The sequence below is a fragment of the Engystomops pustulosus genome, chromosome 1 (assembly GCF_040894005.1).
Source record: "Engystomops pustulosus chromosome 1, aEngPut4.maternal, whole genome shotgun sequence".
Taxonomy (NCBI): domain Eukaryota; kingdom Metazoa; phylum Chordata; class Amphibia; order Anura; family Leptodactylidae; genus Engystomops; species Engystomops pustulosus.
In genome coordinates this window covers 252,615,195-252,631,427 of record NC_092411.1, presented here as the reverse complement: position 1 = coordinate 252,631,427, position 16,233 = coordinate 252,615,195, and the positions used below count along the sequence as shown (strand labels likewise).

General features: G+C 42.3%; 2 protein-coding genes across 7 annotated transcripts in view; both read right to left on the bottom strand.

The window, feature by feature from the left end:
* Nucleotides 1-15,985, bottom strand: part of NFXL1 (nuclear transcription factor, X-box binding like 1) — a 59,634-nt gene extending 43,649 nt beyond the window's left edge. Inside the window, exons 1-7 of one of the 2 annotated variants that reach the window (XM_072124761.1) lie at nucleotides 15,844-15,985; nucleotides 13,394-13,626; nucleotides 12,394-12,570; nucleotides 11,761-11,870; nucleotides 3,610-3,743; nucleotides 2,672-2,850; nucleotides 1,875-2,036 (exon numbers count right to left, since the gene is read on the bottom strand). In XM_072124761.1, the coding sequence (XP_071980862.1) occupies nucleotides 1,875-2,036; nucleotides 2,672-2,850; nucleotides 3,610-3,743; nucleotides 11,761-11,870; nucleotides 12,394-12,570; nucleotides 13,394-13,604 (973 nt within the window). In that variant the 5' untranslated portion in view covers nucleotides 13,605-13,626; nucleotides 15,844-15,985. The remainder of the gene's footprint in view (nucleotides 1-1,874; nucleotides 2,037-2,671; nucleotides 2,851-3,609; nucleotides 3,744-11,760; nucleotides 11,871-12,393; nucleotides 12,571-13,393; nucleotides 13,627-15,843) is intronic. The other variant, XM_072124768.1, reaches the window with a different exon arrangement.
* On the bottom strand, nucleotides 5,571-9,522 carry LOC140077480 (uncharacterized). 5 transcript variants are annotated; one of them, XM_072124752.1, is made up of 4 exons: nucleotides 8,171-9,522; nucleotides 6,670-8,011; nucleotides 6,288-6,363; nucleotides 5,571-6,208 (listed from the first exon to the last, which is right to left on the bottom strand). In XM_072124752.1, exons 1-4 carry the CDS (start codon nucleotides 8,652-8,654, stop codon nucleotides 5,978-5,980), a joined length of 2,133 nt encoding a protein of 710 aa, XP_071980853.1. In that variant the 5' UTR covers nucleotides 8,655-9,522; the 3' UTR covers nucleotides 5,571-5,977. The 5 variants fall into 5 exon arrangements, with proteins under 5 accessions (XP_071980853.1, XP_071980836.1, XP_071980843.1 ...); XM_072124735.1 differs by having other exon boundaries at nucleotides 6,288-8,011; XM_072124742.1 differs by having other exon boundaries at nucleotides 5,571-6,363.
* Nucleotides 15,986-16,233: the final 248 nt, after the last annotated feature.

Here is a 16,233-nt window from a genome sequence, read left to right as displayed (position 1 = left end):
CCAAGTCGTTAAGGGGTTAAAAAAAACAATACAACACAGAATTTGCATATACAGTACTTAGTCTATAACGGTAGTAACCTGTACCCTGATAAAAATAGTACTCTGGTGACAGGTTCCCTTTAAAGCATAACTAAACCTTTAAAGATATAGAAATTAATAGAGCAGGTGATAATAAACTTTGTAATATATTTCATTAACTAAAAAAGATTCTCTGTCTTCTCTGGTTCTTTCTCCTGTAAAGATCAGTGAATGTGAAGATCTTCTGAGGTCTGTCCAGACAGACTTCGGACAGATAAGGAGACTAATGGTTACCTCTGTCAATAACAAGAGAATATTTCCCTTGATGATTCTCTGAGGAGATCAGACTACCCAGGGACTACAGTATATGTAAAGAGTTTACAGTAAGTCATTATGCACTTTATCCGGTCCCTTCATCTGTCAGTGAATACAGAACAGAAAGACAAAATTTATAAAAACTATAAAGGAAGAAAGGCAGGGAAAAAAGAAAGACACAGGAACAGATTTCCTTGTATTGAAGTATAGCATATTACAAAGTTTACTATTATCATCTGCACTATTGATTTATGCAATTTTGTCAAAAGTTTACTAAAACTAAACCATTCCTCATGAAAGGGCCTGACATACTCCTTAAACTCTTACCCCGATTGAATTGTGGGAAGAGGTTTATATGCAACATGTCATGTGCCCATCCTTTAAAGGAAACCTACCATTTAGAATGGCAGGGGTAAGCTGTAAGTACCGAGCACCAGCTCAGGGTGAGCTGGTGCCGGTACTTACTTTCTTTAGTGTTATAAACCGCGGTATCGCGGTTTTAACACTTTTTAAACTTTAGAGCATTAGAGGCTTCAGCGCTGCGCGCGACAGTCCGCTATTTCCTATGTAGGCGCACGCAGCGCCGAAGCCTGTTCTGGTCTAGAGTTTAAAAAGTGTTAAAACCGCAATACCGCGGTTTATAACACTAACGAAAGTAAGTACCGGCACCAGCTCACCCTGAGCTGGTGCTCGGTACTTACAGCTTACCCCTGCCATTCTAAGTGGTAGGTTTCCTTTAAGTAAATTTTTGAACCTGTTGTTTGCAGGAACCTCTACATGAGAACATGGCTATAGAGGAAAATATGGTTAGAAAAACCATAACAACCGTAACAGAGAGGGGCTTGTAACAGATGCAAAACAGATATATATTGCTGAAAATTCACTGCAGCATCCACACCACAAACCTGCAGCAATGCTGTGCTAATGACTAGGCGTTTGCTGAAGTTTGAGAAGGAGAGAAAAATTATATATATAAAAAAATTGCCAGGTCCAGTTCTCAAAAAGCAGATACTTCTCAAGCTATTATAAGTTTAAGAAATGTTTCTCCACAGAAAGCATCTGCCTTCTATTATCAGAACTTTCTGTGATACAAGCAAATAATTGAACATAATAAGAGAGCATATCAATAAACTAGGGCCTCATGCCCACAGCTGAATTGGGCACACTCCGTGCCTGTACACAGAGACATCCATGGTCTCTGGTTTATGTCCGAATGCTGAATATATAGAGGCATTGCAAGTCTTAGGGTAAGAAAAATAGATTGAAAACATTAATATTGTTAAATATTTATAGGCATTTGTAATAATTAAGAGCATGTTCACACAGTACATGAGTGTCCCTAGGAAAACCAGCTGTGGATATTGTAGATAATCCACACTGCAATATATCATTTTCAAATCTAGAAAAACCCTCTTATTGTCATTTGCAGATTTGTTAGTATGTGACTGATACATGAAACAACTCATCTATATGTGTCGCTGCCTACTTTTCCCTAGGATTTAGCAGAATCCTATAAATAGTATGCACTTGATGGACCCTACCTTTATGACAAGGATTTTCACACTTGTGTTGCCTGCAGAGGAGCATTCTCCCGCAAGGCTGCTGACAGGACCAGTCCTTGGTGCTACATCGCCTAGGAACAGGTTTTGCCTTCTTACAATAGCAAGTTGTGGTCACCATCTTCGGACATGGTGGACATGGACCTGAAAGAGATTGAACATGACAATTAACCAATTTTCTAAGGGGTTGTCTGTAGATCTTCTTGACACATATGCTGCTGTACACACACACATATATATATATATGATCTTCAATAATCTAATATTGACAACAAAGTAGATGTGAGTGGCGCTCAACATAAAGCACATGAAGCTTATGGTCAACCCCACCAAACCGATCAGATATGCAGTAGACAATGGTGTTTAAAAAATGAACATTAACAGCAACAAACTAACACAAGTAAATGTTGTTTTTTCTCAATAAAAATAGGTTAGGGGTTAGACACGTGGTTGAAAAAGGAGAGAGATAGTCCAGCAATGTGTGGTTCCCAAAAATATGGGACAAAACCATTATTTTATTAGGGTCACTTTAAAAACATCCCGATGCCATGGCAGGATAAAAAAAAGGCTTCTGAAGCCATTCAGACAAGGGAATGGTACCTCTGTTCTCATGAATGGTGAGGGTTATAGTGGTCAGAATGGTATATAAATAGAGATTATTATGATTATTCCCTTCCCTCAGGATAGAAGAATAAGTAATCCATGAGCAAATCTGTGTTGCAAGATCAGGCGCTAAAAATCATTGCTGTAAGTTATAGAAAGTGTGGATCGCTCCTTACCTGGATGACACAACAGGAGACATCTGTGTCCACACGAGGGCTTAAACTCTTTCTCACAAACTTGCCCACAAGAATGTGGCACAAGCCACGGATCCAGAGGAGGGTCTTCTACTTTTCCGCAATAACAGTAATACCTGGAAGGGGTCTGCGATCTCTTATATTCATACCGACACTTTGGGCTGAAAGAAAAATAAGCCATGAGGTTGTGAGAATTACAACAGAAGATCAGCACAAACAAGTATCTTCCTGAGCTGCTGTTAACACATGCATTATTCATTTTCACTGCACTCCCCATCATAGGAATAAGACTATGATAACAACGGAAGTGCCCGACCTATTAATTGAATACACTTACATGACCGTTGTGGTTTCTACTGTAAAGAACGTTTTTTTTCTTTACTTCAAAAACACAAGCATCTCTCAGAAAAATAACTTGTATAAATATGCTAATGAGTGGTGGCCCTCCGGCCTATGTCGCAATGCGCCTGTTGGCTCCACAGACTAATTACATAAGCACGCTTCTCTCTGAAGTTGAACCTGGTCCTGCCCACCAGCTGATCTGCTCACAGCCAGTGATGTCCCTGGGTCAGCGGGTGGGACCAGGCTCTGCTTCAGAGAGGGGTGTGTGCATATATAATTAATCTGCAAAGCCGAGAGGGGCTCCGGTGACATAGGCCAGAGCACCTTTGGCTCAAGTTCTTTTTCTGAGAGATGAAAAACTGTTGTTAATAGTAGAAAATGCAACGGGAGTCTGACACCAAAAGTTCTGATGGTAGATGTCCTTTAAACAAGCATATAACATTTTATGTCAAATATTTTTATATACAATATATAAAACATTTTACATGAGAATAAATAGAAAAAAAAAAATCACAGAGCAGATTGTAGAGAACAATTCTGATTATCACAATGTGGAATTACGTGTAGGATTTCCATACCATGGCCAAGGATAATCTTTCTTTTCAAAGTCATCATCTGTCAGTGGTGAAGACACAAGGAATACGCTGTCCTTGGCCCACTTCTGGATGCACGGCATGTGAAATATGCAGTAACAGCCTAAGCAGCTCCAGACCTAGAGACAAGACATGTACAATTAGGATGTTATTAATGATCTCACATGGACACACTCCAGCACAGGGCGGTACAGTGTTCCCAAACATGCACAGGATGCAAAAGTACACATAGCATCCATCTTACCAATCTGCCACATATATCTGAAAGATAGCATTTGTTACTTAAACTGAAATATTTTAAGAAGAAGTGTCCGAGACACCTTTGTGGTGCACGCTGCACTATACCCGACACAAAATTTTGCACTGAAAGGGGCGTTCTGGTGCTCAGTTGCACCGTGCGACACATTTAACATGCAAATTCCGACAGAATAGTGTCGCCCCATGTTAAACGTGTGCCAATGAAAATTGGTGTACTCTGTCGGAGCAGTACAGGGGGCCCCAAATTCACCAAAAGTCATGAATCTGCACACAGTGCAGTTTGCACAGTTTTTAGTAAATGTGGCCATTGCTTAGAGTAACGCTCCTTACACACAAATGTATGCTACGCTTAAAGTGTAACCGTCATTCTGAACAAAAAAAACTAAAATACATAATTCTGCTCTAGGGGTCCCTGGGAATCATTCCTCAATATTTTGCCTCTCGGTCCTCATTTAGTATCTTTTTGGCCCATAGCAACCATGGTTTCCAGCTCTCAAAAAACTACAATCAGCAAGATGGAGGCGGGACCTGCCTCCTGTCACCTCATCACAAGCGCAGGATGCTCACCAATGAGACCAGATCTATCTATTATATATATCTTCTATCTATCTAACACTCCATCAAAGCTTGTAGATTGTCTCCTGCCATTTCCTTGTGTGAGGTGATGGGGGGTGGGGGCTGCAGTTTCTGTCTGTGTGGATTATTAGCTTATACACAAGTGAAGGGGAAGCTGAGGGAGAGAGTTTAGGTGTTTGGTCACTACATTAGTGAGGGCTTCTCCCTGCACATGACTGAGTGCTGGGGCAGTAACACATGAGGTAATCAGCTGTGTGCAGGGAGACATGAGGTGATCAGCTGTGAGCAGGGAGAGAGATGGGGGCGTGTCTCTCCCTCCGTAGTCTCAGCTTTTTTTATGAAGACGGAATGTCCATGATAACAGACATGAGAGATCACTGCCATCTAGGGGAAGTCTGCAGAATACAAGACAAAGGAGCAAGATTCAAGTAACTAATCCAATTGCAAAAGGGATTAAAATTACCTGCCCTACAACATATCAAAGGTTTTTTAAAATGACGGTTACACTTTAAGCCAGGACGCGGCTGTAGCATACATTCGGCTGGAGAAGCGGAGGGATGAGTACTGCACACTCGTTTTTTCGGCGACATGTATGCTCACCGTATCGAGCAATGTACAATGCACTTCTATGCACTGCCGTATATACAGCTAGCATGCAGCCGCCATATACGGTTGTCTGCAAGCGATCTAAAGACTAGAGATAATAATCTTTATATGGTGAATTATTATTATTCACCTCATTACCTTAGGACCTCATTGCTTAGGTTTACAGGCTTGAAGAGGGACAATGAAGGGATAGAGGCAAAGCTCTCTAATGGCAGTTTATGAAAATATATTTAGTTTAGGAGGGTTATTTTTCCTGACGGGTTCTCTTTAACCCCTTAACGACTTGGCCTTTTTTAGTTTTTTCACTTCCATTTTTCACTCCCCACCTTCAAAAAACTAACTTTTTTATTTTTCCACATAAAGAGCTGTGTTATGGCTTATTTTCTGCGTAACAAATTGCACTTCGTAGTGACGGTATTTAATATTCCATGGTGCGTACTGGGAAGCAGGAAAAAAATTCCAAATGCAGTGAAAATGGTGAAAAAAGGAATTAGTCCTTACCGGTAATTCAATTTCCATAAGTCCACCATGACGGCCCCACTGGAGGTTGCTTCCCCTTCCTCTGTAGGGACAGGAAATTGAGAGCATTAAATAGCCCCTCCCTCAACCTCCCACCAGTGTTTATCAAATAACTACACCAGTATAGGTTGCAACATAATTTTATTTTAGTATGTTAAATTTCACATACATAGGCAAAGATCCAAAAATACTTTTATATACATGGGTGGGAAATATCAGGGCCGTCATGGTGGACTTATGGAAATTGAATTACCGGTAAGGACTAATTCCTTTTTTCCATTTCGTCACCATGACGGCCCCACTGGAGACATACCAAATTTATGCCCAGTTTAGGGAGGGACTACAGCCTGAAGCACTTTTCGGCCAAATTCCAGATCTTTGGCAGCTAAGACATTTAGCCTATAGTGCTTTGCAAATGTGACATTTGTACTCCACGTAGCGGCTTTGCAGATTTCTTCAATGGATGCACCTCCTTTCTCAGCCCATGATGTAGACATGGCCCTAGTGGAATGGGCTTTGACAGAGAGAGGTAGTGGAACACCTTTGATTTTATAACATTCTTTAATGGTATCTGTAATCCAGCGTCCAATAGTGGCTTTTGAAGCTTTCTTGCCTTTATTTCTTCCTGCAAATTGAACAAATAAATTTAAATCTTTTCTCCAAGGATTGGATGCTTCGAGATATTTAAGAACAGTACGTCTTACATCCAGTAGATGCCATTTCTCTTCCACAGGATTTTTTGGATGATGGCAAAACGTGGGTAAGATTATCTCCTGGTTCCTATGGAAATTTGAGACAATTTTTGGTAAAAAATTTCTGTCAAGTCTGAGCGTGATCCTATCTTCTGACACAGATAAATAGGGTTCACAAATGGACAAGGCCTGTAACTCGCCCAGTCTTCTAGCAGATGTAATGGCGATTAAAAAGGCAGTTTTTTGTGTCAAAAAACGCATATGACTAGGGTCGATCGGCTCGAAGGGCCCCATAGTTAAAGCATCTAGAACTAGAGATAGATCCCACTGAGGGGATGAATCTTTAACAGTAGGACGTAAGCGTGAGCAGGCTTGAAAGAACCTCTTTACCCACCTGTGTTCTGTCAGCGCTGTATCGAAGTAGGCGCTCAAGGCTGAGACCTGGACTCTCAAGGTGCTAGGTCGTAGTCCCTTCTCGAACCCCTCCTGCAGAAAATCAAGAATCTGACAGATATTTGGGGAACCCTGGTTAGGCATATCTTTTGACCAGGAACAAAACTTTTTCCATATTTTAAAGTATATGGCATGGGTTACAGGTTTTCTACTATTCTTTAAGGTTTTTATTACCTTATATGATAAACCTTTTGATCTTAAGAAGGTGCTTTCAGGATCCAGGCTGCTAGGTTTAGGAACCCTGGGTTCTGATGAAGGACTGGTCCCTGATGTAGAAGGTCCGGCCTCCTGGGTAGGATAAACGGAAGGTCCATCGCCAACTTTTGTAGACTTGGGAACCAATTTTTCTTTGGCCAAAAGGGTGCTACTAAGATGAGCTTGGTTGGACTGACTAGTAGTTTTTGCAACACCTTGCTTATCAATGGAATCGGAGGGAAAGCATACACTAGGTCCTGGTTCCAGGTCTGTGAAAAAGCGTCTAGTCCCCAGGGGACTTCTTTTGGGTTCAAGGAAAAGAACTTTTTCACTTTGGAATTCTTTCTGGAGGCAAACAAGTCGATGTCCGGCAGTCCCCACCTTAGAACAATCTCTTGAAAGACTTCCTCGTTCAAGCTCCATTCGTGGGGAAGAATTTGGGACCGGCTGAGGTAATCTGCTACTACATTTTCTGAACCCCTCAGATGGATGGCCGAGATCGACTGGATATTTTCTTCTGCCCAGGAAAATATTTGTTGTGATATTTTCAGTAGCCTTTTTGATCTGGTACCTCCTTGTCTTCTTAGATAGGCAACCGTGGTAGTGTTGTCCGACATAATTTTCACATGGTGACCCTTCAGCTCGCTGGTACAGGATTTTAGAGTGTTCAGGACCGCTTTTAGTTCTCTCTCGTTCGAAGAGGTATGTGCTGTTTCCTGGGTCCAGCAACCCTGGATATATTTGCCCGGAAGGAGAGCCCCCCATCCGGAGCTGCTGGCGTCTGTTTGGATCTGGGTCAATGGCCATTGGACCCAATTTACGCCTTTCCGTAGATTCCCGGGATTTTTCCACCATCTTAGTGATTCCTTCACTTTTGAGGGGATTATCAATGGGAAATGAAGATGATGATGATTTTTGTCCCATTTTGTAAGAATCCATGACTGTAGTGTTCTTGAGTGATTTTGGCACCAGGCCACACTTTGGATGCATGATGTCATGGTCCCCAGAAGACTCATAGCTGTCCTTACTGAGACAGACTTCCTCTTCTCGAATTTCTTGACTTTCCCAAGAAGATTTTTCATCTTTTCCTGTGGAAGATACGAGGTCTGGGTTAGAGAATTTTAAGACACTCCTAAAAATTCTTTTATGTGACTCGGAATTAAGTCTGATTTGTCTAAAGTTATGATCCATCCCAGAGATTGTAAAACTTCTATTGTTGTATCCTTTTGGCTTTCTAAATGACTTACTGAATCTCCTATTATTAGGAAGTCGTCTAAGTATGGAATCACGCTGATTTCTTCCGTTCGGAGATATTTTACTGCCTCTGCCATGACCTTGGTAAAAACCCGGGGGGCTGAGGAGAGACCAAAGGGTAATGCAGTAAATTGAAAATGAAATTCTTCCCCAGAGGGAGATAATACGGCAAATCTTAAATATTTTTGTGATTTCGTATGGATAGGTACATGATAATAGGCATCCTTGAGATCCAAGGTACATAAACAAGCTTTGTAAGGTATCAAAGGCGTAGTGGATTTGATTGATTCCATTTTGAATTTTACATAGGTTACCCATTTGTTCAAATATTTCAAGTTTGTAATTAATCTGAAAGTCCCATTTGGTTTTTTTATCAAAAACAAAGGTGAGTAATGACCCGTACCTCTTTCTTCTGGATGGACTGGGCAGATGACATTCAATTTTAGCAGGTCGGAAACTTCCTTCCAAAGGTGACATGTTAGTCTGTCCGATGGTTGCCTGGATAGGATAAACCGGTGAGGAGGAGGTGACACAAAATCTATAAAATAGCCATCTTCTATTATAGAGAGTACCCACCTGTTGGATGTTATATTTTTCCAATGGGGGAGAAAATTTTCCAATCTTCCCCCCACTCTGGCGTCATTGTTTCTTCTCTTGTTTATTTGAGGCACCAAAAAGAAAGGATTTGTTCTTTCCTCCTTTGGCTGTATTCCAGTACCCCTGTTTCCAGGTCTGCTTGCTCCTGAATCTTGGCTGTTCTTTAGTGGGGCGAAAGCTCCGAAAAATTTGCTTCTTGGGTTGTTGTTTGGCCTCTGGAAACCCCTTCTTTTTATCCGCTGCTTTAGCTAGGATTTCATCCAATTCTGGTCCAAATAAAAAATCACCCGAAAAAGGCAGGCTACACAGTTTTGCTTTTGAGCGCACGTCTCCAGACCATTGCCTCAACCAAAGGGCTCTTCTGGTCGCATTAGATAATGCAGCTTCTCTTGCTGAAAACCGGATGGTTTCTGCTGAGGCATCTGCCAGAAAAGCTGCTGCTGATCTTAATAACGGAATAGAGTCTAGCATTTCTTCTCTGGACGTGCCTTCTCTAAGATGATCCTCCAGCTGTCCTAGCCAAAAAAACAGAGTACGTGATACAGAGGTAGTGGTAATATTTGTTTTTAGGATTGCCATGGAAGCTTCCCAAGCTTTTTTGAGCAAACAATCTGATTTACGGTCCATGGCATCTTTTAGTTGGGTGGAATCTTCAAAGGGTAGATCGGTTTTTTTAACTACTTTAGCTATAGGGATGTCAACTTTAGGAACACTATCCCAGACTTTTGTTTCTTCTGGATCAAATAACATACGGTTTTTCTTTATCACACACTTTGGTTTTTTCTTTTTCTTTTACAGGGATATCCTTCTCCTGTTGTTTTTAGAAAAAGAAAAAGGAGTATTGCTTAGTAGAAGCCGACTCCCCACAGCATATAGTGCCAAAACCTATTGGCGTTCAGCTAATGTCCTACTTACAGAGCCCAGGGTTAAGGAACCGAATTCAGCCTCATCCATGCTGGATATTCGCTGCTCCACATAGACCTCAGCAGACCTGCAGACTTGGTGGAAGCTTCTCCTTGCTTACCTTCCGGCGTCTGACGTCATCTTTAATGGCCTGTCTCCTAGGCCGAGACGCTGAGGTCTCTGACGTCACTTCCGGTTCGCGCTCCGTAACCCGGAAGTGACCATGCGCCAGAACGTGCGCGTGCGCCAGAACATGCGCCAGAACATGCGCTTTATGTGCCGGCAGCCGCGGACCCCCGAGAGGGCCGTAAAAAAGCTGCCGGTACTGCCCGATGTCTCCTGCATGCCGCAGGAGATCCAATTTTGGCAATCCGGGACCTGGAGACCCCAAGTAGGACTCACGAGGAGGCCGGACGAGGGAAGCCCCGGGGAAACAAGCACCCACGAGAGGTACGAGGTTCTACCCCCCCCCCCCCCGAGAGGAGAGAGAGGTTTACTCTCAACCTTTCCCTGTAGGGACAGGAAAAACACTGGTGGGAGGTTGAGGGAGGGGCTATTTAATGCTCTCAATTTCCTGTCCCTACAGAGGAAGGGGAAGCAACCTCCAGTGGGGCCGTCATGGTGACGAAATGGAAAAAACACATTTGCGACGTTTTCTTGTGGGCTTGGATTTTACAGCTTTCACTGTGTGCCCCAAATGACATGTCTACTTCATTCTTTGGGTTGCTACGATTATGTGGATACCAAATTTGTATAGGTTTTATAATGTTTTCATACATTTAAAAAAATTAAAACCTCCTGTACAAAAATTTTTTTTTTGATTTTGTCGTCTTCTGGCGGCAATAACTTTTTCATACTTTGGTGTACGGAGCTGTGGGTGGTGTCATTTTTTGCGACTTTTGATGGCGTTTTCATTGCTATCATTTTTAGGACTGTGCGAACTTTTGATCACTTTTTATACATTTTTTTATATTTTCCAAAATGTAAAAAAAAATTAATTTTTGACTTTGAACGCTATTTTCCGTTACGGGGTTTAACCGGGCTAAAAACCGTTATTATATTTTGATAGATCGGACATTTTCGGACGCGGCGATACCTAATGTGTTTAAGATTTTTACTGTTTATTAATATTAATATCAGTTCTAGGGAAAGGGGGGTGATTTGAATTTTTAGGTTTTTTTATTATAATTTTTTTTTTTTAAACTTTTTTTTAACTTTTACTATTTTTCAGACTCCCTAGGGTACTTAAACCCTAGGTTGTCTGATCGATCCTACCATATACTGCCATACTGCAATATGGCAGTATATGGGGATTTTACTCCTCATTCATTACAATGTGCTGATAGCACATTGTAATGAATGGGTTAAAACGAGACAGCTTCGGGCCTCCGTCATCGGGGGGCGATGATCCGCGGCAAGATGGTGGCGCCATCTTTCTGAAGCCTCCGGCAGCATTGCCGGCAGCGATCGTAGGGAAAGCACCCGCGATCGGTGCTAGCACCGATCGCGGGTGTTACCGGTAAGCCTTTGCTGCAATATGCAGCAAAGACTTACCGGCTATGGAGAGGGCTATGTAGGGGTCTGCATGTACACATAAACACTCACACAGCTCTGCTATACACACATAAGAAACACACTGGGAACTACTCTACACATGAATACACACACAGAACCCCTCCCTCATCTTCTTACCCTGTCCCAGCATAGAGTGTCCCCATTCTCTGCAGTATCAGGACCTTGAGGACCTTGATGTAGGAAGCATGTGATCAGTCACATCATTCTCATATGACCACAGGTCCTGTAGGCAGCGAGTAGGCACGAAGAGACACCCGGGAGAGGGTAGAGGGATAGAGCAGTGCAGAGGCTTTCCTCCATGGGAGATTGGTTGCAGCGCTATGTCAGCACATCACCCGATCTCTATTACAGCAGTCAGGATGGTCCGGCAGTGCTGGATCCTCCTGACATCGGTCTATAAGACACAGGCATTTATAGCAAGATTTTTTTCTTGCTAAAATGCGTCTTATAGTCCGAAAAATACGGTAAGTATTTACTTTCTAGAATCTCCTCCTAGCTTGATACTTACAGCTTGATTCCTCTTCACGGAGGCAATACATATCAAGCAAGTCACCGCTCCAGACTGGAAGGCCTCATTCACATATTGTTTAGTGCGAGCCAATTCACTTGCATCACCATCTAAAATGAAAGTGTAAGATAATTATATTTATAATATATATTTTAGTCATCAAAGTGACATAACCTACACACTATAGATACCTGAAAGCTAAAATTATCACTGTAAATGATTGGGGGCAGATTTACTATTGAAAACGGCAGATCTAAAATGTCCTCCGTGCCCCACACCACATTTATGCAGTGTTTTAGACACCGTCTGAACCTGAGCAGGTAAGGTTTAGCGGATGGGGCTTAGAGTTAATGGAACAGGGCTCACAATTCAACATACGTTCCAAAATTTTTACCAAAATTTGTCAGAAACGTAACCAACTAATATTATATATTAACGTAAGGGTTCTATTATTTGGGCATTTGTCATCTGTTTTGTTTCACGTCCGGGAAAAAAAAAAATCCGTTTTGTTGCGGATCTATTGACGGATAGAAATCAATGAGCCCTATCTGGCAGACAGAGGCTCATTTCCCTCTCCCTGATAAAGGGATCAGGAGCAAGACCTATTTGGCCGCTATCTATAGAGTTAGTTACCCGTTTGATTGGTGTAAGTTGTAAACAAAGCCGATATCCTTTTCTGCTTTCTCTCATTATCTTCATCTCCATCAGCCTCATCTTCATCATCGGAAGAGCTGTAATTGTCAGCAAGTTTCTTAACCATGGCTTGGTTGGCTTTCTGAATATCTTCAAACTTCTTCTTGGAGGTGTCCACTGAAGAGAAAACATACATGTACAATACATGGCTGAATAAAAAGGAGCACTACTGACATCTCCATCATATTTAAGGGAAATGGACCCTAATGGAAGCCTTTAAAAGACAGAAGTTAATAGCAGAGGTCTAAATGCAGGTGTGAACTGGGTCTAAGGAAAAGAACAAATAAAACGGGAATACTTGTATAAGAAAAGTCACAGACGTGTGAACTATTATGGTCCTTTCTCACTACATAGCTGTGTACAGTCTTGTACAAGGGGTTTTACCAAGTTTGCAAGTTATTCCCTCTGCAGAGGATACTCAGCTGAGTGGTGAGCGTCTGACTGCTGGGACCCTCATTGATTATTACTGCGGGAACCCCACCAATCTTGAGTGGTCCCTTTCTCACTAATGTGGAGCAGCAGGTTGAGAATGTGTCTGGATGCTCCATTCAATACTATGGAAGTGTTGGAAATGGTAGAGCACAGCGCCCCAACTAGACCGAGCTCCCATTTACTACCCATTTGAGTGCTGACCTCTGCATATTCCAACACTCCCATACCATTGAATGAAGTATATGCTAAACTTGCCGCTCCCCCGATTCCTCCAGATTGCTGGTGGCCCTGTTCTGGTGATCGGTGGGGGTCCCAACAATCAGACCCTCGACAATCCTGAACATCAAGGATAACTTGCAAATTTTACATGATGGAATATCTTTGTGATATGCTTTAACTATACTAGACAAAAAAAAAATTAGATTTTCAATCACAACATGAACATCAGTCATCAAAATATTACTATGCTGCAGCAGAGGGAAAGAAGAAAACAGAACACAAGCCTTACCATTACTTTTCACGTTCAGCGGATGAGCAGCTTTACCGACAGACGCTGCAGTGACATGTCCGCGACCTGCCCCAGACCAAGCATTACTTGTAAAGGTGACGTTCCTGGCAGGCACTGGTGGGGGTCCAGGAGCAGGGAATGAACCACCAACTGCGGAAGCCCCGCGGCCTCTTGCTCGACCCCTGCCACCTTGGCGCCAGGGAGCATCCATTCCTGATGAAGGTGTTTAGTACCTGAAAGGTATCCCATTATATGGTTTATAGGCATAGTGGTCACATACTTTGTGCTCTGTTATCTACGCAGACATTTTCCTTCACAAAAAGAATTTCTGCAGTGAGTTTAACTTGATTACAACTAAGCGTTTGTCTGTATACAAAACATACGAATATGTTTGAATCTAGAAAAAAGGGTTTTTTGCAGTTACTAGATAACTTTTTGCATACATGTGGTCCTAGTGGTTGTACCCCCGAATGAATAGAGAAGATGGTTATCCACCTTCCTCACAATTCATATCAGGATAGCCAAGCACAGTACTCCACTACTTCGGTCAGTGCCATAGACAGTGTATGGAGCAGCAGTGCACACGCTCCACTCATTTGGGATACCACAGACCCTCATTCCTGTGCTCTATGAATCTCCTACCACTAATAAGCAATGTATCTTCTATCTTGTGGACAAAACTGGTGCTGACCAGACAACTTTTTTAAATTGGGTGACAAGTACTTTTATGGGTTGGCCACAAAAACTAGGTTAACTCTATATTTAGCACTTGCATTGCACTGTATTGAGTTGACCATTTACCCTCAGCTTATTACATAAACATAATGACAATGTCATGTAAATGTGCCAAGGCCGTTCTTAAAGGACATCTTCCAGCAGGATGAAGGATTGTAAACCACGCACACTGACATACTTATTATGCAAATGAACACATTTGCATAATTTTAAAGCTTTTGTTTCTTAAAAACAAGGACATAGGAAGCTTAAAGAAGAACCTGGCAGAGTGGGTACACAACAGTGTGCTTGGTTTACAATCCTACATCCAGGTGGTAGATGTCCTTTAAAGGGTATCTACCACCCGGATGAAGGACTGTATGCAAATGGTTCTGAGGGGCTCCAGGATCCATAGGTGTTAATAGAGGCTGGAGCCCCTCAGGCTCATTTGCATACATTCTTTCATCATGGTGGAAAATGTCCTTTAAAGCAAGTGTATTGACCTACCACCCCCTACTGCATAAAAGTGCATTTGTCAATTATTTTTGCCCAGTGGGTGCAGGGCCTGGAACATCAAAGCATCTCCTCCTCCACACTTATATTATTACAACCATACACAAGAGCTTACACACACTTAGAGCAATAATTAAATTACAGATTTAATGAACACAGGTCTCCACTATAGGAGGTTATTAGAGTACGATTGATAATGGCAACTAAATGGGTTCTATCAAGTTCGATTGTTACCCCTTATCCATAGGATTGGGGATGACAATCTGAACGTGGGGGTAAAACTGCTGGGAGTGGACCTGGTTCTCACAAATGAGTGGAATGGAAGGATGACTGTTATCCTGTTTAATTCTCTCTTAATGGCTCTATTTAATTTTCCTAAATTGTCAGCCCTCTCATTCACTTTCTATACGAGTGCTGCGTTCCAGAATTTCCCAAACTACCATCGTACTAAATAATGGAGCAACAGCAAAGAAGAATGCTCAACCTGCAACTCCATTAATTAGAGGCCTAACCAATGATTGGCTGAGGCCTAACCAATCAGATTGTACGAAGGGGTACAGGATAACAATCAAACTGGATGCAACCTCTTTAGAGGGCTTTTCCAGGAATTTGATATTGATATTGATCTTTCATCCTTAGCAAATAGGGGCAGAGCTTTTTTTTTTTTAAACAAAAAACTAATTTTCATAAACCCTTTTACACGGGTTCACGATTCCCTTGAGTTATACTGGTTGCCATATTGGGATAGGGAAGGCATTTTTTCCTACTTTGGGCATCAATTGGCATTAGCCTTGTAGGGGTCTTTCCTTCATATTGATATGCACCATGTGATCTACAGGTTGGACATCATAGACCGATGTCTTCTTCCAAACTTATCTGATTTTATGCTTCATGAGGATATTAGTGGTTACATGAAATCTGGGCGACTTTTGTGCAAAGATCAGCAGCCCAGCTGTAAGACTACAACTCCCAGCATGCCCTGCAGCATCTCCAGCAGCTGCCACATGTACAATGCAGCCCTGACATAACAGCTGCAATGGAAAAACAGGGTATTTATTATGCAGAAAAAAAATGCTATTATAACCAGCAAATAATATTGCAATTATTTATGTGTATTAATAAATGTAGTAAAATAATACCACCTTATCCACATTGTAGCTGCCAGGCTCCATATATAACTACTAGAGCTATATGCACCAAGTATATCCTGTATAAGCCCTTACCTGTCACTCCATAGAGGGTAAGTACCCGGGGATACAACGGACACGTACCAGATATCTACCGTGTGGCCTCCAAGAAAACTGCGGCAGAATTCCTCATGAAACTACATTTCCCAGCATGCAACGCGCACAAGCCGCAGTTTACTCTATTAGAACGCTCAGGCAGTCTGGACTACAACTCCCGGCGTGCATTGCTCCGAGACCCCGCCGATGACGTGTCACCCGTCCATTGACAGGCGGCTGCAAGTGCGGCTCCCATAATGCACCGCGGCGGTGTGTGCAGGACATGTATATGTCTGCTGCACATTTTATGGCGGAGACCCCGAGTAAGTAGAGTCTCCGCATGATGCTCTGAAAGCAGGGAGCGGCACCGCACATTACCGTTTGTAGTGT